General features: G+C 30.2%; 5 protein-coding genes, 1 non-coding gene and 2 pseudogenes across 6 annotated transcripts in view; 3 read left to right on the top strand and 5 right to left on the bottom strand.

Annotated features, from left to right (window-relative positions):
• The window catches only part of LOC113372678, an 18,556-nt pseudogene extending 3,165 nt beyond the window's left edge, over positions 1-15,391 (bottom strand).
• The window catches only part of LOC113373299 (nuclear distribution protein nudE-like 1-B), a 71,787-nt gene that overhangs the window by 37,701 nt on the left and 10,948 nt on the right, over positions 1-23,138 (top strand). The gene's annotated exons all lie outside the window — the stretch shown is intronic.
• LOC113373306 lies at positions 12-1,046 on the top strand (annotated as a pseudogene).
• Positions 16,247-17,891, bottom strand: LOC113373301 (40S ribosomal protein S2). The gene is made up of 4 exons (XM_026613613.1): positions 17,811-17,891; positions 16,971-17,505; positions 16,645-16,795; positions 16,247-16,457 (listed from the first exon to the last, which is right to left on the bottom strand). Exons 2-4 carry the CDS (start codon positions 17,502-17,504, stop codon positions 16,291-16,293), a joined length of 852 nt encoding a protein of 283 aa, XP_026469398.1. The 5' UTR covers position 17,505; positions 17,811-17,891; the 3' UTR covers positions 16,247-16,290.
• On the bottom strand, positions 18,479-21,986 carry LOC113373300 (endoplasmic reticulum-Golgi intermediate compartment protein 3-like). Its single transcript, XM_026613612.1, has 7 exons — positions 21,814-21,986; positions 21,493-21,651; positions 21,279-21,424; positions 20,982-21,212; positions 20,462-20,651; positions 18,784-18,985; positions 18,479-18,699 (listed from the first exon to the last, which is right to left on the bottom strand). Exons 1-7 carry the CDS (start codon positions 21,899-21,901, stop codon positions 18,564-18,566), a joined length of 1,152 nt encoding a protein of 383 aa, XP_026469397.1. The 5' UTR covers positions 21,902-21,986; the 3' UTR covers positions 18,479-18,563.
• Positions 19,411-19,482, bottom strand: Trnap-ugg. Its single transcript has one exon. It is a non-coding gene; the product is annotated as a tRNA-Pro (tRNA).
• Positions 19,583-20,444, top strand: LOC113373305 (reactive oxygen species modulator 1-like). The gene is made up of 2 exons (XM_026613616.1): positions 19,583-20,026; positions 20,238-20,444. Exons 1-2 carry the CDS (start codon positions 19,896-19,898, stop codon positions 20,344-20,346), a joined length of 240 nt encoding a protein of 79 aa, XP_026469401.1. The 5' UTR covers positions 19,583-19,895; the 3' UTR covers positions 20,347-20,444.
• Positions 22,283-22,715, bottom strand: LOC113373302 (protein RUBCNL-like). The gene is made up of 2 exons (XM_026613614.1): positions 22,590-22,715; positions 22,283-22,520 (listed from the first exon to the last, which is right to left on the bottom strand). The coding sequence occupies exons 1-2, from the start codon at positions 22,680-22,682 to the stop codon at positions 22,335-22,337; spliced, it is 279 nt and encodes a 92-aa protein (XP_026469399.1). The 5' UTR covers positions 22,683-22,715; the 3' UTR covers positions 22,283-22,334.

Raw genomic sequence — 23,138 nt, 5'->3', positions numbered from 1 at the left:
TGACCCACAATATTGGACAGGAGGTCATATGATGACTGGTTAGCCGAAATGGCTGGTGCCAGGTTGATCGTTGAACGATTTGCTAACATTACTGATGGTTCCATTATTGGTATGATAAACAAAAATTTTAAATTTTAAAGTTATAGTCATAGCAAAAAAAAAACTAACATACTTGTCAAAATAAAAAAAAATATGATTTATATTATAAATTATAGGTATGAGGGCACCTTACTTGAGAGTGGGAGGTAACAAACAGTTTGAAATGATGAGCGACCAATTCTTTGTGTACGATGCCTCTATCACAGCATCTTTAGGGCGTGTGCCAATTTGGCCTTACACTCTATACTTCAGAATGCCCCACAAATGCAACGGCAATGCACACAATTGTCCATCTAGAAGTCATCCAGTTTGGGAAATGGTTATGAACGAATTAGATAGAAGGTATGAACCATTTCAATTGTAATACAGTAATATAAGTTCAAAACTAAATCAACTGTTTTTATTCTCAGAGATGATCCCACTTTGACGAGTCTCTCCCGGGTTGTCACATGGTAGACTCTTGCAGTAATATCCAAACTGGTGAAACAATTTGCTCGTCTGCTCAGACACAACTTCAACCGTCATTTCAACAGCAACCGTGCCCCATTAGGGCTCCATTTCCACGCATCGTGGCTCAAATCTAAGAAGGAATTCAAAGAAGAACTTATCAAATTCATCGAAGAAATGTTAGGCAGAAACGAAGTCTATTTCACAACAATGTTACAAGTTATACAGTGGATGCAGAATCCAACAGAATTAACTGCTCTGAGAGACTTCCAAGAATGGAAGGAAAATGCGACGTCAAAGGGCAAACCTTACTGTTCATTGCCAAACGCGTGCCCCCTGACGACTCGGGAACTCCCGGGCGAAACTTTGAGACTGTTCACTTGCATGGAGTGCCCAAATAATTACCCTTGGATATTAGATCCTACAGGAGACGGTTTCTCCGTTAGGAAGTAGACAAAAAACAATTTCCTAAGAGATACTAATTTTATAATTAGAAATTAATACATAGTACATTAATTTTTGGCAGATCAACAATGCCTTTCGGCAATTAATTTGAGACCGAATATCAGATGATGTCGGTCAATACATTTTGTAAATAATTTAAAATTCTCAACTTAGAAACTTATGAAAATATTATACTCATTACACAAATACTGATTGTAAGTATAATTTGAAATCCATATTCATATCTAGTCTAAGTTACAGTGGAGATTTCTTATTATTGGATCAAATCAAATTTCATTCTGATGTACGAGTATAAGCTGTGTGATATGTTTTCTTATCATTTTTGTATAAATAAATGAGAGATAGAAACTTTCTATCAAAATAAAATACTTAAAAACAAGTGTGTTGTTTTATATTCAAACAATTACGTACGTCTACGTGAAGTCAGAACGACTATTTACATACATCGCAAAATTTTAACAATAATAATCATAAACATAGATAGTTTCATTACAATGTAACTAATAAAATGGATACTAAAAATTAAATATCACTAACCTTTTATCAAGATAACATGCGCAAACCTACAAACGGCGTTGCCGGTTGAATATGGATTAATTGTGCAATACATTGACGCCATATATTGTGTCCTTCTCATCATCCTGGATATTTTCACAAAATCGCCCGAAAGCACAATTTCACTTGATACTATTACAAAAGCCATCACATTTAAACGTAAAACATTCATTTTCTATTTAGCCGGCTCGTATGAACGCCATGAGGCCGTGACACAATTTACGTCTCGCTTGTAAGTGATTTCTGATTGGCTAAGGACTTTATGGGGTTACAACCTGCTCAAAAAATTATCCGTTAATAACCGTTAAAATCCTTAACGGATTATTTTTCTTACAAATTGAATGCTCTTTTAAAAAAAAACTAACGCACACGTTATATAAAAAAAATATTGTATTAAAAGTTTAAATTTAAAATATGAGTAATATGGATACATATTATGGCATTCAATGAATAATAGTAGCAGTATATTATGTTAGAGCTCATGCATAAATACATTGTAGGTTCATTCATAATTATTTATTGTGTTATTTTAATTTCACTGTCTGAATTTATTACAGTCTTCATAAAGTACTATAGTGAAAAATATGTAAAAACTCCTTTTATAATTGTTACATAATTTTCTAGATATCACGGTTTAATGCAGTAATAAACAATTTATGGTGACGTAAATGCTGCACATAACTTCTAGATTAATTATATATATTCACATGTAGTGATGTTTATGTTTCCTATAATTTCAATTTATATTATATCTAAGCTTGAACAATAAAATATTTCATATATCATAAATAAAATATATTTCTACAAATACATTATTTGAAAAACTAAATACTAATTTGAGAACTAATAATTATTATTAATACACTCACAAACAGAAAACAATATAGTAATAAATTTAAATAAATTATAATACTGAAAAAGATCTTGGTATTCTAATATTTACAAATCAAGGGAAAAGTGCTAATTCAAGCAATGAAATTAGATTAAAGACTAAGTAATCAATCAGTAAAATCATTCTACTGCTCAAAATGCAAAAATTCTTCACAGTTCTAGTTATGAACTCCTAGTGTCGCAACTTTAAAAGAAATCTAGCAACAATGTCCTCAATTACCTCTGGAATTTCATTGTCTTGTGTTTCGTTGATTTCAGGATTTGGATAAATGGCTTGATGAGCAGGTACAATATCCTCCCACCATTGATGTGCCTCTTTACTGAAAATAGCAATGTCAGAACATGTTCTGAAATTTTCTTGTTCTTGTCCACAACCCATTTTCCTTCTCCGGATGGACAGATCCCCAAGAATTACCTACAGAACAGATGAAATCATTATGAACTGATCCTATTTTATTATGCAATAAGCAAATTATTATTATTTTTAGTTCCTTTACCTGTGATGTATGTCCATTGAACCACACAATGTCTGCAAGTAACATCTTCCGGTAGTTGTAAAGTGGCATTGTACCAGCCAACCTCGCTTGTGGGTACAGGCAGACGATCCTCACCAGTAGTAAGATTGAGAGGATATGCAGCAAAACATTCCTCTGATTCTTCTCCCAAACATCTACTGGACAGAGAGCAAATTTGAAGTATCCTAGATGATTGGCAGTCAACATTACTCCTACAGGCATTTGTCCGCCTTGGAGATACCTGGGGAATAGATAACTAAATTTAATAAAAGATTGAGTAAACAATAAAGGGGCATCATAGGTTAAATAATCATTAAATAATTAAATAAATGTTTGTTTAACGAAATATTTAGTCTTATCTTATGATTGCTGAACTTACTTCCTGGGAACTTTTCCAAAATCGTACATGCCTCCCAATTCACTAGGCCTCGGCCTGGGAAGAGCGTAATCATCACCACAAATTCCACATTTACCACCATTTAGTTCCCATTGTACCTGTTGACAAACAAATAATATAATTTAGTCAATATTAAACTTATTTTGACTAATTATTGTTTGTAACATATAATATAAATCAAATTGTATGCCATATGAGCAATTACGTTGACATAAATTATATATAAAGTAAATGCAATGTAAGTATATTATATAATTAGTAAAAATTAATCAATATTTGTATGTCTATTATACAGTCAAAGATAAAATAAAATTTTCATTGCAAATGTATACGATTCGATAACGCGCATCTAAATAATGGCAGAATTTTTTTTTAAATTTAAAATATATTTAATTAATAGTAATAATATTGTCAGAATAATTTTTAATATTTTTATATATAACTAGTATAGTGAATAATTTAGTATCCTATCAGTAACAATTACTGCTACATATTATATATATATATATATATATATATATATACTAATATTGTATAATAATTTTTAATTCATTATTTTTATAAATAATGTTATGATATAATAATTTATTTTACAATACGTAGCAGTAAAACAGAGGTAATAAAAAAAACAATGAATTATTTAACTATTTATTATGTATGAACGTTTGAACGCTGCATTTGTGTCATAAATTTTAATTTTTGAATGAAGATCGTTTTCTTGGCAAAAGTCCTGAAGATGGAACATGCATAGTTCAGAAACGTTAATAGAAAAAAAAACTTTTGAACTGAATTTCTTGTATCAACAAAATATATATATTAATTGATTTTTAATTTATAATTAGTTCTACGTTTCTGAGATATGGAATGTCTCATTCTTCAGAAACTTTTAAAATAAGCAAAAAAAAATCGCACGCGTTTTCTGTAAAATGTAAGGAACAAAAACATAAAAATAATTACATATAAAAAAAAAACTTGAATAAAAAATTTTGTTTGAAATTAATTAAGATTTAATTTTTCTGTATCTATAAATCAGATCTATCTTAATATATAAATGCGTGTATATCGCTTCTAAAGATAACAAAATCTCCATGTTATTCTTAATCACCAAAATCACATCGAATTTTAGACTTTGAAATTTTAATTCCTGTTATTAACTTCTTGTTATCAATAGGCCACTTGTTGTTTTTGATAATTCATGTAAATTGAAAATCGCACTTAGCGCGTGTCCATAACAAGATAACAAAAATCGTAGAAATAGAAATAATCGAAATTTTTGATAAAAAATCAACTGTATAATAATGAACTGCTCCCGGAGTAAGAATCACTAGATTAGTATACGATTAAGGCATTATAAGGGCTACTAAAAAAAGTGCATATGTTCCATAATGATATAGACGCAGATATATATATATATATATATATATATATATATATATATATATATATATATATATATATGATTATTATTCTACCTGTCTGCCTCCACAGAATAATCCATTGTCATCGTAATTTGCCAAAACTGAGTCGTCTTCCCGCCAAAGGGATGTCCTGGCAATCGGCTCCAACAACATTCCATGTCCCCAAACCTGGCCAACAATGGTCAATGAGAAAATAACACACAATTTGTCCATTTTGAATATATAAATTACTGGATAAACGATCTAATTAATAAATTACTAAACTTGTGATGTACTAGTATATATTTCGCAAGTACTTAGGTCTTTTATACATTTTCCCGAATGACCCCTCCAAATTCAAATTTTATCAATTTTGAAATAACGTCATTTACAACTGCGACTATTAGTCAAAGGATCTTTTCTTACCCATGTTACGTTTTTAATCATATGATAACAGGTTGATTCTGATAAAAAATACAAGTAGTAGTGGAGTTGGCAGAAAATTGAAGAAGAATTGAAGGCGAATTTTTTAAATGCTTCATTATATTATTTTAGATTCATGCAGTATATGTTGCTAAGAAAAGCGGCTCAACAACACTTGAAAAGAAAAAGCTTTGTGAAATCTCATGCCGAAAACGTAAAGACTATAGTTTATAAACGCAAAACTCGGTTTTTCTACGTAAAATGCAACAATCCCGTTTTTTCGAAGCGCGCCAGAAGAATTAATACTGTTTTTCATTGAAATGAAACAGAAAAATTAACAAAAAAAAGAGCAACGATTTTTTTTATATTCCATGATTTTTTTTAAATATTTTTATTAGAGGCAAGCTCAAAAGTTGCAAAAGACGGCGAAAAAAAGAAAAAATCAAAACTATTACTACTAATAATCTAATAATAATATTTACTACTAATATATAAGGCACCAAAAACTCATTTATCTCATGCAAATGGATGTAGAATGAGTGGTGGTCTAGCCAGACCACTCCGACCGTTCGAAGGAAATAAATATCCGACCGACGGAGGGTTAAAGACCATGCTGATAATTTGTGCAAATTGCAGAAACCATTAATTGAAAAGATACCATACCAAGAACAATTCTTCAACGAGAACAATTTCTTGGTTCGTCTTGAATATCCATCTGAGGATAATATTAGAAAAGACTATACTGATGATTTTTAGATGCCAAGGCTTTTTTGTATTGACAGATCCTTGAACAAGAACAATCTTTTGGTACACAATATTTGAACAATATTCATCACCACACAATATTTGAAGATCATGCTGACGATTGTTTGGAAAGTGCACAAACCATGAATTTACTAGATATCAAAGCTCTATGAAATTAAAAACAAGGACAATTAATACAACAACTGTTTCTCTCATATCATAAACACCACCCATCCAATAACATTTTGAAATCTAGATGATACATTATTTTAGACCAATTGTAGATATAATAAATACATCCCAAAATCTTCAATGCAGCTATAATAAACAAACTAGTTGGTATTGGTATTTTGCCTTGAGGCAAGTTATATAAACTTTCCCATATGCGTAAATAATCGACTTAATCAATAAAAAATAAATTAATTTATGAGCGATTGAAAGTGTTCCGAGTGGATTTATAACGCATATTTGAAAACGAACGAACACTATCGTTATACTAAGTAAATCGTCTAATTTTAATTTTAACAAACGTCAAAAAAACAACTCATTTTCTCAAACTTTGATAAATTTTTAAAATTAAACTACTTGTCGTAAGGCCGCAATATTACAGTAAGTTCTATAAGACCATTATATATATATATCTATAAAAATCGGCTTGAATTTTTTTTTCAAGAGTTAATTACAAGCAAACGGCTCGGTAGATTTTCACCTAAAACTAATCAGTATCTTTCCCAACTAATATCTTTCGAACAGTTTTTGATTTTTCAAAATCGATTCGGTAGTATGAGCTTAAATGTGGACGAAACGTTTAACACGTTTTGCAAAGAAACGGCTTGGCAGATCGTCGCACAAAACTGACAAACGATAGTCCTCATCGAGATACATCAAATGGCTTTTAAATTTCTGCGTTTTTGAGAAAACGTCGATTAAAGGTCTAATTTTGACAAATGCCAAAAAAACGATACCAATTTTTGCAAACTTTGACGAATTTTTAAAGTTAAACGAGTTGTCGTAGGGCCATAATATTTTAGTATGATCTACAAGACTATGGTATCTATCGTCAAAAAAATATAAATAAAAATCGTCGAAAAAATTGTTTATTAACACTTTATTACAAGAAAACGGCCCGGCCGATCGTAGCGCAAAACTGAGCAACGCTAGTCCTCATCGAGATACATCGAATCGTTTTTAAATTTTTGAAATCGGTCCAGCCGTTTTTGATAAAACGTCGATTTACGGCAAAAAATCTGTTCTCACACACACCCATACTTTTTCCAAATTTGGTCTCATTCGATTCAGAATGGCTTGAAACGTCGAGAATATATAAAATTAGCGATTCGGATTGTTTGATGAAAACAAACTTTTCCTTCGGGAAGTTAATAAATAAAATTTCTGTAAATAATACTATAAAAACAATAAGTGAAAGATAATAATAAATATAACAAAATAGCAATATTAGAAATAATAAGATAATAATAATAATAGTTTAATAATTTCAAACTTTGATGTTATTTTACAACCTTCTTTTGAAAGATTAAAGGATTAATTTTGATAACGTCCATTATTTTAACAAATGAATCATCAAATGTTTTGCAATTGCATTTCATTACAAATATATCCGTAATATATCTGAAGAATTCAATACAGTGACTTGCGGGCCTAGAAGACTTGAAATTCACTGATGGTTCAATTTTTTTCCGAATGTTTTATGATTTATTAAAATAGCGTACTCTATCAAAATTGGTTTCTTATTCGTCAGTTTATCTTTTACAGAAATAATAATTCTTATATACCTTATTAATTGCTATTGAAATGGAAAAAAAAATAGAGGGGCGCTGAGTAATAGTTTTTCTGGAAAGGGGGCGCTGAGTGAGACAAATTTGGGGATCACTGTCCTAGACCAAGAAGGAAATTATAATTATCTTTATCTTCACACTTACTTTACACACGTTATGTAACATGAACGTATTTATTACATAATAACGTTTAATATATTTAATATGCATAATAATGTTCTAGAACATAATTGGATGTCTCGTGATACCTTATCTGAATATCTGAAACTGTCTCGTTGCTCCATCCGGACAACCTCACCTGCTGCTGTATCTGTAGAACCAAAAAGGAACTTACTATTATCTTTGTTTTTCCACTAACATTATAGCTGATACGCAACATAAATGTTTTCGTAATAATTTGATGTTCAATTAATATTAACCAATAGGGACCAATAAGGGACTTGTATACATCTACAGAACGTAAGTACCCCGTCCTCTCCTTAAGGTCAAAAAATGGGTCAAGCTTGCTTCTTGTGTAAGAATATGTATCGTTGTTTTACAATCTTTCATTATCACAAAGTTTGCAATTAGGGCATCCACCCTAAGATATGAAAGAAAATGTAATTCCTGAAAAATAATAATAAAAATAAAGAATAAAGATTCAAAAAAAAAAATTATTTAATCATTTTGCTACGAACTACTTACTTCCAATTGAATAAAAGAAGTCAAAACATATCGAAACCACCGTATCCCAAACCCTGCACCATTTAGAGAGCCCAAATTGTTGTCTTCGTCCACTCTCAGAAAGACGTCATGTAAGGCTTGATAGCAATCGCTTGATTAAATCGGCTATTATTCCAAGTTAAACATCAAAGTCTCTTTTGATAATTATGCTTAAATAATTTCAATTTGCTTGCTAGCTCATCGTCTTCATGTAAAGCTAAAGGTATATCAACGCTTTCAAAGATTTTGCTCGAACTGAAGCGGCCTGTGAACGTATGGAAAAATTCATTATTAGTAACTACAGGAGTGAATTAATACATCCCAAAATCTTCAATGCAGCTATAATAAACAAAGGAACAATATGTTTTTAATTCCTAAAATAAATATTAATTGAAATTACATTATTTCGGCCAGCTCTCCATTAATATTCCCTTTAATTTGATTTGATATAGATTTAGCAACTGATTTATTGATCGATTGATATGAACAAGATCGTTTTAAAATTCATATTTAGAACATATTTGAAACTTTTGTTATAAATTTATAACAAACTCATCTAAATTCTAAAATTGAAATTTTCTTACTGAAACACAACCATCAATTACAATTAAATAATTAAATTATATGCTATATATAATAATTATGTATTATAAACATATTAGATTCATCAAATATAATATGTTAATATATTTCTTCTGATGAGTTGTTAAAATGCATAAAAATATAATACTTTTTCATTAATATACTATAATTTTAAATTAATTTAGTTTTTTAATAATTTATACTATATTTAATTTAGAATTATAAAAATATTTTTTAATAATTTCTACTAGAATTTTAAGTTAATTTAATTTTTTTAATAACTTATACTTGAATTATAAAATGTAATGTATGTATTAAATAATCAGATATACGTATTTGAATTTAAATAAATTTATGTGTCATAAAAATATGTAAAACCAGTAATTGTCTACTAACAAGATTTAATTATAAGATAATAATTTTAAAATATATTACAATTTTCCTAAATTCATGAATTGGAATTAAAATTTCATCAATGAAAGCAAAATTCATCACAAAGTATAAAGATGTATTCAAATTTTATATTAATATTTTTTTGTTTTAACAAATTAAATATTTTGAGTAAAATTAATTACACCCAAGTAATTTTAGATTAAACTTTAATGCAGAATCAATCAATATTGAGATTTGAAATTTGATTAATAATCTGAAAAAGAAATCTATAAGTTTAATAATTGATTTAATAATCATATTTTGTTTTTGTTGTTTGTTAGAAATTTATAAAAGAAGTATGTTACGTCGTTTGAAACTTTCAACAGAATAGCACATCAGGTAGAGATATGTCAACCATTGGGTTGCCATCTAGAAAAGCCTCTTCATAATATCGATTTAAATTGAGATTAAAAGTTTGATTGATATATAATTTGAAAAACAATTCTAGAAACAGATTTTTTATTAGATTTCGCTTTTGTCATCTGTTAGTATTCATTTAAATTTAAAAACTATGTATATTTTTTAGGAATAAAGATAGACCGACCATTGGGTTGGTAACATTACAACAACAGTTCATAATAAAACTATTAAGTTCTAATTGCTATTCAAATAATACAAAGTAAAAAAGAAAATTTAAATATTAATAGTGAGTAATATAAATTTTTTGTATTGTAATAATCTACTATTCTTAATTAACTTCCCTTAGCGCAGTTATAGTAATGGGCCGAAAATCGAAAATGAAAATGTTTGCATTTCTCGACGTTTTGAAGGTTTCTGAGCATTTTACTGGCATACCTCAGAAACTAAATGAATGTGTGTGTGTGTTTTGTATGTCCGCATTTTTTCGTCCACGTTTTCGGGCGCACGGATCAACCGATTTGAATGGTTTAAAAAACATTCGATTCCTATTGATAGGGAGATGTGCTGATAAGTTTTTGGCAAAGGCAGGCCCAGCCGTTTCGAAGATATGAAGCAAAGAGTGCAGAAAATAGAGTTTTTGAGAGAACGGATCATCCGATTTGTATGATCCAAAAAACATTCAGTTCGTAATGACGGAAAAGTGGTTATTAATTTTTAGCAAAGGTAGGCCCAGCGGTTTCGGAGATACAGAGCTAACTGTTAAAAAAATGGCTGTTTTTGAGAGAACTAAGCGTCTGATTTAAATGATTCAAAGAACTTTCTGCTTGTTTCAACAAAATGATTGCTTTTGGAAATTTTGGATTGAAAATTCAAATAATTACCCAGACTTAGCATAGTCTAAGCGCCACTCTGGTACAAATGTGTTACCCAAGTGCGTTTAGACTGTTTACGTTACTGGAGCACTTTTCCAATTTTGTGAAAACGAAAACTATTGAAAAATGTGAAAATGCCGTCAAGCTAAGCACAGTATAAGTGAAAATTATTGCACAGAATTATTTGCGAATGTGTTTAGACTGTGACTATGCGGGAGCACTTTTTCAATTTTGTGTAAATTAGGCAACATTTGATTTGCTCAGATATAACAAGATAGCAAAAATAATGAAAGTTACAGTATTTGTAATAATATATTTGAAAACATTTAATATTCCGCGAATATTTTGTTACGGTACGGGAAGTTCCAGCAATTTGCCTTAAGACACGATAGCCACTAGCTACATTTTGAATATCCCGAAGAAAAGGTTTACGTTTACTCATTACAAAAAACACTATTTGATAATTTATTATGTTCTCAAAGTTTCAAGTCATTCTGAATCGTTTGAGAAAGAATTTGGAAAAAGTGTATATATGTGTGCGATAGTATGTATGTCTGTGTGAATATATATTTTTGTATGTCGGTGTATATGTATTTCACTGAAATTGTCTCAAAAACATCTGAACCGCTTTCAAAATGTTTCAAAAGTTTTGTGCCAAGATCGGCTGAGCCGCCTTTTTGTAATTATCGGATAAGAGCAAAATTTGTCTTACATATATTTTCTATGACGTTTGTTCAAAGAATTACTCTCGCAAAGCATTCAGTATTTGTCTATTATTAATTTTGTATTTGTTTACTTCATCCTTTAATATTCAAAAACAAATAAATTGAAAATCTTTCACAACAATATGTGATGTGATGGTTAAAAGTTAATGACTTGCGTCAAACAAAGGCAGATTATATAAAGTATTTGAAATAAAAATATGTCTGATAAAACAAATGAAATATTTTAATCCCGATCATCTTTTAATCTTTGCAGATTACGTCCGAATTAAAATGTCAGATATTCAAAACAGATCATAAATCATTTACGAAAGTATTTGGGACAAAGTTATTTTAACGTATGACGTTGTGGAGTAGAAAATTTGAAAATTTTAGCCACTATTTGATAAAATATTAATTTAACAAGGTTTGGGCGACATTTTGCCTTAAGGCAAGTTGACAATTGACTTAATGAATCAACTAAAAATATTTAATAGATGAGTGATTTATAAGTATGACGAATTGCAATAGAGCATCATAATGTGAGTACTGCGGTCAATTTTTCCAAACGTGTTTGTCATTTTAGAAAAAAATTGTTTAAATTTACACATCTCAGCCTCTCAGCCTCTTAGCCGGAGCAAGTTGGCAAATTGAGAGTACGAATATCCGCATTTCAACTACGAATTATTCAAAATTTCAATATCAAAGTGCATACTACATTTTAGTAAATTTTATCTATTTTTTACTAATCTAAACATATTATAATGTCAGAAATGAAAATTATAAATTATTTGGAAAAAACTAAAAAAATGTCCTAAATCAATATATTGCAAGTTATGGAAATACTAATTAGGTGCGCATTTCAACTACGAATTATTCAAAATTTCAATATCAAAGTGTTTGTACAATATCAAACAGTTTATACTATATTTTAGTAAATTTTATCTAGTTTTTACTAATGTAAGCAAATTATAATGTGCAGTATGAAAATTAAAAGTTATTCGAAGAAAAGTTAAAAAATGTACCAAATCCATGTATTGCAAACTATAAAAATACTAAAGCCCGCATTTTAACTACGAATTATTCGAAATTTCAATATCCAAGTGTATACAACAGTTTTTACTAGATTTTAGTAAATTTTATCTAATTTTCACTAATATTAACATATAATAGTGTCCGGAATGATAATTAAAAGTTATTTGAAGAAAACTAAGTAAGTGTACCAAAAACTCATGTATTGCAAACTATAAAAATACTAAAGCCCGCATTTCAACTACGAATTATTCAAAATTTCAACATCAAAGTGTATACAACAGTTTTTACTACATTTTAGTAAATTTTATCTAGTTTTCATTAATGTAAACATTTTATTATGCCCGAGATGATTATTATAAATTATTTGAAGAAAAGTGAAAAACTGTACCAAATCGCAAATGTACCAATGGAAAATTTGCCAGTGTTCTAAGCACTGTCTGCATTTCAACTACGAATTATTCAAAATTTCTATTTTCAAGTGTATCAATCATTTTTGACTAAACTTTAGTAAATTTTATCTAGTTTTTACTAATGCAAGCAAATTATAATGCCCAGTATGGAAATTAAAAGTTATTTAAAGAAAATTAAAAAATGTCCTAAGATCATTTATCACAAGTGTTCAAGACACTAAAGTCCGCATTTCAACTACAAATTATTCAAAATTTTAATATACTAGCTTAAATAATAGGTTCTACCAGGTTCTAGTAAAATTTATCTAGTTTTTATTGAAGTATATAAAACACAGCGGTCGGAGAAAAATTTTCAAGGCATTCAAAAAAATGTAAAAAAACGTCCAAAATTCGCACACTGCTAAATTACCAGAAAAGCGTTCCTACAAGATATTGAAATTTATTATATAGGTGCATACAACAATTATTCCTAATTACAAATAATAAAATACAAATAAAATGTTCGAAACGAAACGTTTATGTTGTTTTAGAAATACCCTAACTTTACATATTCCTAATTATCAAAATACTAATTATACTGAATATTATAATTCTAAATCAAACGACAAACAACTAAATCAATTGAATTTGAACAAAAAATACCAGCAAAAGCCCTTGGGGAGTGTATTTTTACGCCGCCCCCCTATAGTGTGTGTAATAATCGACAAATCAGAGTCCTGATCTATAAAATAGTTTTTTCCTGCTTTAGTGGCTTAAAAATCTATTTGCGCATTTCAGTTGCGAAAAATTGGCGAATTTCTCACTTTTTTCTGAATTTTTTTAGGTTTAACTAAAATCTATACTATTGAAAATATAAATTTGTTCCCGCCAAAGCCTATAGAGCAGGCTCCTTCCTTAGGTCATCAACAAAAACAAGCAAGATTACCGTGGGCAGTTATCAGAACAATGTAAAAAATCAATCTGTCGATCTGATTGTAGATCGTAGAAGAGGAAATAACTCCGTCCCTAGACAATGTTAGAATTTAATGTATTCATACTCCGTCTATCTACTTCTTGAACCGACAATAAAATGCAACAATATGCAGACGAACATCGGCCAATAAAATGTCGAAAATGTCAAAAATGTAAAAATTTGTTCTGACATGATTTGATCTTTTTTTTTTATTATTTATTTATTTCACCCTAATGGCCTACAAATACATCATTATCTATCCACAGTAATACCTTAAACCTACTTTATATACAATAAAATAAAAAGAAAAGCCTAATCAGAGGGATCTAATAACTTTAGCGTTTTAGACTGGTAGTCCAAATAACTCTTTTTTCTTTGTTTTCTTCATGCATTTGATTGTTTTCAACCAGCCTAGACTTTCTTGTCATTCTTGCCACAGTGAACGTCTTCTATAGAAATGCTTGTTCTCTCTAACATCGCGCATCTTTCTTTCCAATGCTCAACCGTGTCCTCCTCTTCCCGCACAGCTCACATCTTTGTTCTTCAGGGTTCAGCCAGTGTTTGTTATTATTTATATGTTCTCCTTTCATCCAACCTCTCTTTATCCCCTTTATCTCTTCTTCTTTCGCTAATACACTCCTTCGCTATGGCATTCTCTCCTGTCTTTAACTGCTTCTCTTCATAATTAATTGCTCTCTTAGCTAATCTCAGATGTAATTTGTCTCGTTTTAGTTCCTCATAGAGTACATAATCTGGAGTACAGGACTCCAGACCTAGTATCTATTTCAAGTATCTCTTCTGTACTCTTTCGAGCTCTGCGATCTCTCTCCAACCCCAAATCTCTGCAGGGTAAGCGAACACTTCGACTGCCAAACTGTCAAACATCTTTATTCTTCTGCTGAAGTTATTGTGGAATAATTTTCCGCCGAGGCACCACGTACTTCTCACTACGGTGTTTGCTTTTTTAGATATGATCAGATATTAATAATGTAATAAACAGTAGATAATACTATACAATATTACAAGAAAGAAGAAAGCCGTCAGAAAACAACAAAGTAACTAAATTATAGGTCCCGAATCAAAAGTGTGTATTATAGTCAAGTACTATAGACTATAGGACTCCAAGAATAACTCTGGATTTACGTCTAAACAGCAAAATGATATGATCCTACAAATGCTCAATATTGTGGCGAAGAAAGAATGTGTGACTGTTTGCAAATTGCAATAAAATGTACGTCTGCGTGAACTCAAATCGATTTTCATTCGCTATATATACGCTTCGTCATTAAACAAATAATCAACCGCAATAAATATATAAATACGAGTTGAATGTTATCGATAACAGCTCCACAAATGTTTGTTTCATTACTAAATAATTCAGAAAAATGTGCACTAAAGAGTTATATATTACTCACCACTTCGCACGTCTTTTCCTTGTCCGTGTCCTTGTCATCATGCTGCATATTTTTCACAGTATCAATATTTCACCAGATACATATAATATTTTAGGCATCAAAAATTTTATTTATTTTACCGATGCATTGACAAAAATGCAATGACACGATTACATCATTACATCCATTACGCCAGTCATGTAGGACATCTTGTCCACTTGTCTAGGCTCCGATTGGCTAAGGACTTCAAAGCGCTATCACTTATGCAAAACATTATCCGTTAAAATGATCTCGTTAAAAACCGTTAACGGATTATTTTTTCGCATATCTCATGTTATATTCTTAAAAACAAACTATTTATAATCGAGTCGATCATGCAAATACAAAATAGCCTTAAATATGTTACACTTAGACAAAATTAGAATATATTGGTTTATACATATATCTAAAATGTTTCATATATCATAAATAAATATTTCTATGAATACGTTAATATAATTTAAACAATTGTTTAAAATACTACAACTATTTTGAGAATATTAGTTAGTAGTCGTAAATATTAGTAGTATCACAAATAAATAACAGTAATAAATTTAAATGAATTATAATACTGAAAAATAACATGATATTCTAATATCTGCAAATCGAAACCATAAAGTGCTAATTCAGAAAAAATCTAGCACAATGTCCTCGATTAATCTTTGGAATCTCATTGTCTAGTGTTTCATTGATTTCAGTATCTGAAATGGGTTGATGAGGATATACAACATTTTTCTACAATATTTTTGCTCCAGTTGGATTCCCTAAGAACTTTGTTATAGAACAGATAAAATTACAAACAGATTATACATATACATCAACAATGTATTAAAAACAATTTAAAATGCCAAATGCTACACATAATTTATGAATTTTGCACACTAAGAAAAAGGTTGTATTTTTATATATTTAATATATATTTAAACAATTTTAACTAAGAGCTCTTGAAAAGTGAAAACAGTTATTTATCTAACATGAAATTAGAATAAAAAAACTGAACCTGAAATAATAATTAGCTCATAATAAAATCCAGAAGTATTTTTTTCAAAGTTTTATTTTGAATAGATGTACCAGCAATCAAATTAATTCATGTCAATGGTTCTCATTCCTGGCTTGTGAACAGTCTTCGCTAAGAAGTCAGCAAATTCTTGATATGGAGTCTTTGTCAATGGCATTTCCTTCCATAAATCAGGTGTCAAGTAGGAGTAAGTCTTAGCAATGGCTGCATAAGTAGCCTTTGCAAAATTACCTAAAAAAGATATTGGGCTTTAGTATGATAAAAAGTAAATGTTTTATCTATATATACATATATATAAAATTCAGACAACACTCAACCGTCATCTGGCATAAAAGACATCCGGTGGAAACCGCGAATGTATAAAATAGGTTTTCATCATTAAATTTAAATTGTAACAAATATATTGGTGTATATGTACCTAAAGTTCCAGTGGAACCTCTAGCGCTGGTATAGCAATCTTCAATACCAGCCATCTGCAGAAGCTTCTTGGGTACAGGAGCTGATACAATGCCAGTACCTCTGGGTGCTGGGATTAAACGTACAGCAACTGAACCACATTTACCAGTAACCTAAAAATTGAAGCAATTATTAATTTATGTCATACAGTATAAAGTTGTATGGTTTGTTATGATTTAGTCAGACGTTCCAACCATCACAAAAACTTCAGTGGAAACCACGAATGAATTAGAAATTATGTTTTCATCATACTGTAATGCAATACATGTACGGAGGTGTAATATTTACCTTGCAAGGTACTGTGTGGGGTTTACCAATCTTGTTACCCCAGTAACCACGTCTGACAGGTACAACACTCAATTTAGCCAAGATGATAGCCCCACGAATGGCAGTGGCTACTTCTTTACTGCACTTGACGCCAAGACCAATGTGCCCATTGCTGTCACCAATGGCAACAAAAGCCTTGAATCTAGTTCTTTGACCAGCTCTAGTCTGCTTCTGTACAGGCATGATCTTGAGGACTTCATCCTTCAATGAAGATCCAATGAAGAAATCGATGATTTCGAACTCTTTAATGGGGAGAGAGAACAAGTAGATTTCTTCGAGAGTGCGGATTTTTCCTTCGCGTACTAAACGTCCTAGCTTTGTGACTGGAATCCATTCTTTGGATGAATCGTCCTTGCCACGACCACGGCCGCGACCGCGTCCACGGCCCCGACCACGTGGTCCACCACGGCCCCCACGGTCACCACCGCCACCGCCACCACGTCCACCGAAACCGCCACGGAATCCACCACGACCGGCTGGAGCTGCGTCCGCCATTCTAAAAAATCAAATGGTGCACATATTAGGTTAGGTCAAACACTAACTTACTTAAAATAATATTAGCAAAGAAACTAATTGCAAAATCAATTTCAGACGACATTCAAGCCATCACACAGTGTACAAACACTGTCCGGTGGAAACCGCGAATGTTTGTAGATAATTCTCATCATTGTTTGATTTTGCAGCACATCTATGATAAACATTAGACTAAAACACTTCTTTAAAATGCATCACTTATCATTTAAACTACCGATGATTTGAAAGAACAAGGATAAAATTAGATAACAAACAAATAATACTCACATGCTAATTGTTGAGCTGAAGTGACTTGAAGAACACGAAGAGCTCGAATGACAGAGGAAATGACGAGCCGACCGGAGTAAGAAAAATATTGCCAGATGCAAATAAAAGTATAAAATGTCCTACGCTTACCCCACATTTGTTGGCGTCTGGCAACACTAATCCGTTTATCCGTTCATTAAACGCTGCGTATCAAGTTGTTTTTATAAATTTGACTTAAATAATTAAATCAAGCCAATAATTTAGTTATATGAATTTTTATAATAAACAGTTAACAACAATTGACATTAGTTATTTACATACTCCTACTTTAGTGTTATAAAACGTAAATACAATACTATGTATAATGTTATATCCATATATTATAACAAATTTAAATTTATATTAACAGTTATATATTAGAAATTCCAGATAACACAAATGAATTTGAATAGTAATTAAGTGGACTTAACAAATTCTGAAACTGCAAACAATCAGGCATCAAACATACTGTTAACCATAGCAAGTTGAAATTTTCTTCAATTTTATCAAACATTATAATTCATAGTATCTCAAATCGATATTTGAAATTGCTTAATAATGTTGTAATTTCTCTACAATTATTAAATTATCAAATAATGTTGCCAATTATCTGAAATTCATCTAAATTGTCTGAAAGACTACATTCTCTGTATCTTAAATTCTTTATATCAACTATATCCATCCATATATGTATAAAAGTATTTACATTTATCTACTATTCGGATTCGCATTAATTTAACTAAACTTTCCCAATTCAATTTTCTTTTGAATGGCTCGTACACTATGATACAGTATAGAATCGATCAAGCCAGCAACTGTGAAAACTCCGCCGATTATTGCACAGACACTTGTCGCAAAATGTCCGAAAGAACTAAAACAATTATTGAACAAAAATTATTGTAATTAAAATATATAATTGACTTTATGATGGTAATAAATAATTCAATTATCTCACCGTTCTTTCTCGGTGTATTTAACCATGAGTGGTGAGAGTTCGTAGCTGAAAAATGCACCGGGCATCCCTGATTCTCCGCTCATGACTGAAACTATTTTCTGATGTCTTGTGACAGAAAATTGATTCGTGTGCAATGTGGAACCATCTTTTTTAACATATAAGGTGGGAACTATCTTTATGTAATATTGAAACATTGTTGCGTCTAAAAATAAAAATAAATAGTTGTGAGTGGCATTTTGCATTAAGACAAGTTGCTGACTGAAGATTGAGTAGAATTTATCATGAATAAATCTATGACAAACTTTATATTTAATGATTGAATGTTTTTCTTTTAGTTCTCTTTATTTAAGAAACAACTACTATGTATATTAAAATGTAAAATTTATAATTTAATTCAACTTTAATTACTAATAGAGCTTAAAATTATATCTTTATTATTGATTATTATTACGGCTTGCTGATGAATAAATAAATAATGCCAAATAAGCGTCATCCATTTCTGCACAAATTACTTATATAAGAAAATACAAATAACACTATGTGTTGTTTAATTAATCGGCAATATCAGCATTATAAATGTATGTAGATAATAAAAATAAATATCAAATTTTATAAGAAAAAAATATAGGGCTCAACCGGGATTTGAACCCGGGACCTCTCGCACCCAAAGCGAGAATCATACCCCTAGACCATTGAGCCGCTGTCGATATTTCTCACTTATTTCAATATGTCTTTACACGACATTTACTACATTCTTAAACATTTCGACAGCTATTAGAATATTTTTGTAATAAAATAAATGATAAATAATTGAATAAAAAGAGACCAATTATGCTAATTTTAAAATAAAGAAACATACAAAACAAAAAAAATATGCGTCTAAAATAATACATGTCCACACAAGACAAAAACAAACATGGCGATACATTAGAGAAGAAAGACAGATAAATTTGTGACGTGATATATAAAAAAAATTCAATCCAACTTGTTATTTTACGACTTAAATTAGTTAGTATAAAAAAAACAGACGCATCATTAACAATAATCAGTTAACATTATTAACTCGTAATTATTATTAAGTCATATTGTTATAAAATTTTGAAACGTTCAAAATGCCTGTCCCGTCCTCCGGAATGTACCAGCAGGGCCCTAGTTGCTTTGATAAAATGAAAATGGGTTTCACGATAGGTTTTTGTGTCGGTATGGCCAGTGGGGCTCTATTCGGAGGATTTTCCGCATTGAGGTAATAATTATTTTGAGGTTATACTAACCTACACTTTCTTACTTTGAATTTTACTAATTTGCATGAAATAACTGATAATTAACACAGACGATACAAAAGCGTGCGCACTGTTAATGGTTTATAATACTGGGCAACATAAAAACTTTGAATAACAAAAATACTGTTTCAGTGTAATCCTTAAAGTTAGCTTACAGTTCTTTTATTCTTCTAGGTATGGAATGAGAGGACGTGAACTTGTAAATAATGTAGGAAAAGTGATGCTCCAAGGTGGTGGCACATTTGGTACATTCATGGCTATTGGAACCGGCATTCGATGTTAAAACATTACAACACAAGACTAAATATTTCGTAGTTCTCACAGATATTATATAAATATGTACATTTTATCATAAATAAATAAGAAGTTATTAGTTATTAATTACATATTTCACTTACCTTCTGTGGCTATAACTTTGGTGCCGTCCAAAGGATTTGTTTTTCCACTGTCTATTTTTGTTCCAAACGACAGATGACGTATATGGTGTGATGTATTGAAAGATGATGATGAGAATGGTTGTACATCATGAACATGAACATGGTTTATAGCAAAACTCTGTCCTGGGGCTATGTGGAAACTTCCTCCTACCTGGGTAAAGGAAACAGTACGGTTAAGCAATAGTTATAATATTTGTTCCTATAATTGACGTATTTCATTTGATGACATTATTTAGCAGGTGATAAATAATGTGATAATGAATAAGGAAACCAATAATAACAAAAAACCAAAAAGTTTTTTAAAGAATTTTTGATTTAATGTCAATGGAATGGAAATATGTATGTACATTCCATCTTCAGACATCTTGTCTTAAAATAATGAAAACAACAAGGAATGCACATAGTTGCAAAACGTCAATAAATAATAAATTTATAAAACTTCTTGGTTTTCTATTACCTCATATCTCTACTTCTATCTTACCCTGTTAACTTCCATATGACCATAAATTTGACATCCTTCTTTGAAAACATCCCTTAGTTTGTCAGCGACTCGTTCATTTTTACATTGCTCAATACTATTCAAATCACCTATTTTCCATTTTCTAATCCTGTAGGCTTCTTTAACATCTTCACAAGTGTTACAACATTGAGATTCATTTAGTGCTGCACCATAGCAGCTTCCACACAATACTTCCACAGTTTTATTTGCTGCCTGATAATAAATTTGTCATTAATATTTGAATTTGCTTGTGGGTTAATATGATTAATTTGCTAGTACTGTTGTTTTTTTAGTTGTTGTCATGATGTCCTCTTTTTTAGGGTCTTCAATGGGCTCTCCTTCTAAATTTAATCGTCTTTTATAAATATTATGATCTATGTGCAAATGTTGCTCTCCGGAGGTATCCATAGCATCTAATGACAAATCTAAAGACAAACAAATACATAAATTAATAAATTATTTTTTAATATGACAATTATTATTATGTACTTACAATCACAGTGAATCTGAGGTACCACAATATCCAGATTAATTTTCAGTTTAGGACCCCGAGTGGTGTCAACAAATAGTTCTTCCGATATGTTTTGTGATAAATAGGTATGCAATTCAGATAAAAATAGGAGTGCAATAATAATAAAGCTAACGATGGTCACTGAAACAAATTTAAACAATATTATATTAACTGTAATACATCAATATTATATATTCATAATTTAGAAATAGATATTCTTGTAGTCATTTAGTTTGATTTTTAAATTAAGTTAACAGTTTCAAATTTTCAGATGTGTCATATAAATGTATTTTTCAAACAAACCTGCAGCACCACCAGGTGTCTTAATACTGAAATCTTCTAAAGTTTTTGGATAAGCGTCAAGTTGACGCAATTTATCTAATATTTTCATTATAACAGTGATTAATTCAAATTATAAACAACAATATTTATTTATCTACATTTGGACATACAATTGAGGTTATAGACTTGATTTGCCGAACTGACATTTATTAGCGTTAACAATGCTGAAAAGTGACAGATCAATTCAAAATGGAGTTTCGGGGGCATCGACGACTGCAACCATTTTCTTTCGAATCCTTATTAAATACAGGGTTTTAGAACAAAACAAACACATTTATACATTTCAATATATATTAAAATATTTCATAAACTTTCTATACAAAAAAATTATATTAATATCAATCTTTGTTATTATACACATACATAACCCATACACATAAGTTTCAAATATTATTATTTTCTATATTCAAATATTATTAATATTGCACCGTGATAAACAATATATTATTATTGTTATATATTATTAGACTTGGTAGATTTATTCAAGGAGCTGCCTTATCAGCTTTACGTTTACCAATTCGTATACATTTTGAACAAGTCATTATTTTATTCCAGCAAACTGAGTGATAGCAAGAACCGCAAATCTCACATCTAGTTACATTACTCTGCCAAGGAAAAATAGTTTCCTTGCAACAAAATTCACAAACAAAGCCTCGTGCAGTACACAACTATAATAAGATATTATTTAGATAAATATTATGACAAAACAATTGTTATTGTTTTATAATTATACTGACCTCACATTGAGTTACATGTATATCACTATTTTTAACAAGCTCATTTAAACGTATTAACAAGTCACCATTTTTCACTTGAATAAAATCATTCATTGACCACACATCAGTTTCATTGTAAATGTGAGATTGTTCGATTGTTCGTTTATTATTTGTTTATGCAGACTGAAAACAAATGAAAAGTGAATTTTAAAACATTGTTAAGTTAAATTGCGAGTAAAGTCTTACTCAGGTGCAAATCTGCAAGTAATGATGAATTCTTTAGCAGCTGATAATTTTATGCGAGCCATTTTACATCTAAATAGAGCTTTGCTCTTTGTATACAATCCTGGAGCCAGTAAATCAACTCTAAATAAAGGATCATTCCACATACGTTCCAGTAAACGATAAGAAAATTAGATACTTGATATCTAAAATTATGTGCACATTAATAAACATATATTTATAATAATGAATTACATTTCTACAATATGTACCTTTTAAAATCCCACTTAGATAAAACTCGTCCTGGTATTGTAGCTAATCTTTCGCTATGGCAGCCTGTACAAAATA

Source organism: Ctenocephalides felis, unplaced genomic scaffold, assembly GCF_003426905.1.
Source record: "Ctenocephalides felis isolate EL2017-DRISC unplaced genomic scaffold, ASM342690v1 CF-g0.4_SCAFFOLD_01604, whole genome shotgun sequence".
Taxonomy (NCBI): Eukaryota; Metazoa; Arthropoda; class Insecta; order Siphonaptera; family Pulicidae; genus Ctenocephalides; species Ctenocephalides felis.
This window is presented reverse-complemented; position numbering and strand designations above follow the sequence as displayed.

Coding starts and splice junctions, on each gene's coding strand:
- LOC113373301 (XM_026613613.1), bottom strand. CDS start 17,504: ATGGCGGACGCAGCTCCAGCCGGTCGTGGTGGATTCCGTGGCGGTTTC. Junction 16,796..16,970: donor CCCACACAGTACCTTGCAAG/GTAAATATTACA, acceptor TTCAATTTTTAG/GTTACTGGTAAATGTGGTTC. Junction 16,458..16,644: donor AGGTTCCACTGGAACTTTAG/GTACATATACAC, acceptor TATCTTTTTTAG/GTAATTTTGCAAAGGCTACT.
- LOC113373302 (XM_026613614.1), bottom strand. CDS start 22,682: ATGAATGATTTTATTCAAGTGAAAAATGGTGACTTGTTAATACGTTTA. Junction 22,521..22,589: donor TACATGTAACTCAATGTGAG/GTCAGTATAATT, acceptor ATCTTATTATAG/TTGTGTACTGCACGAGGCTT.
- LOC113373305 (XM_026613616.1), top strand. CDS start 19,896: ATGCCTGTCCCGTCCTCCGGAATGTACCAGCAGGGCCCTAGTTGCTTT. Junction 20,027..20,237: donor GGAGGATTTTCCGCATTGAG/GTAATAATTATT, acceptor TTATTCTTCTAG/GTATGGAATGAGAGGACGTG.
- LOC113373300 (XM_026613612.1), bottom strand. CDS start 21,901: ATGAAAATATTAGATAAATTGCGTCAACTTGACGCTTATCCAAAAACT. Junction 21,213..21,278: donor CAACAACTAAAAAAACAACA/GTACTAGCAAAT, acceptor ATTTATTATCAG/GCAGCAAATAAAACTGTGGA. Junction 20,652..20,981: donor GTCATATGGAAGTTAACAGG/GTAAGATAGAAG, acceptor TCCTTTACCCAG/GTAGGAGGAAGTTTCCACAT.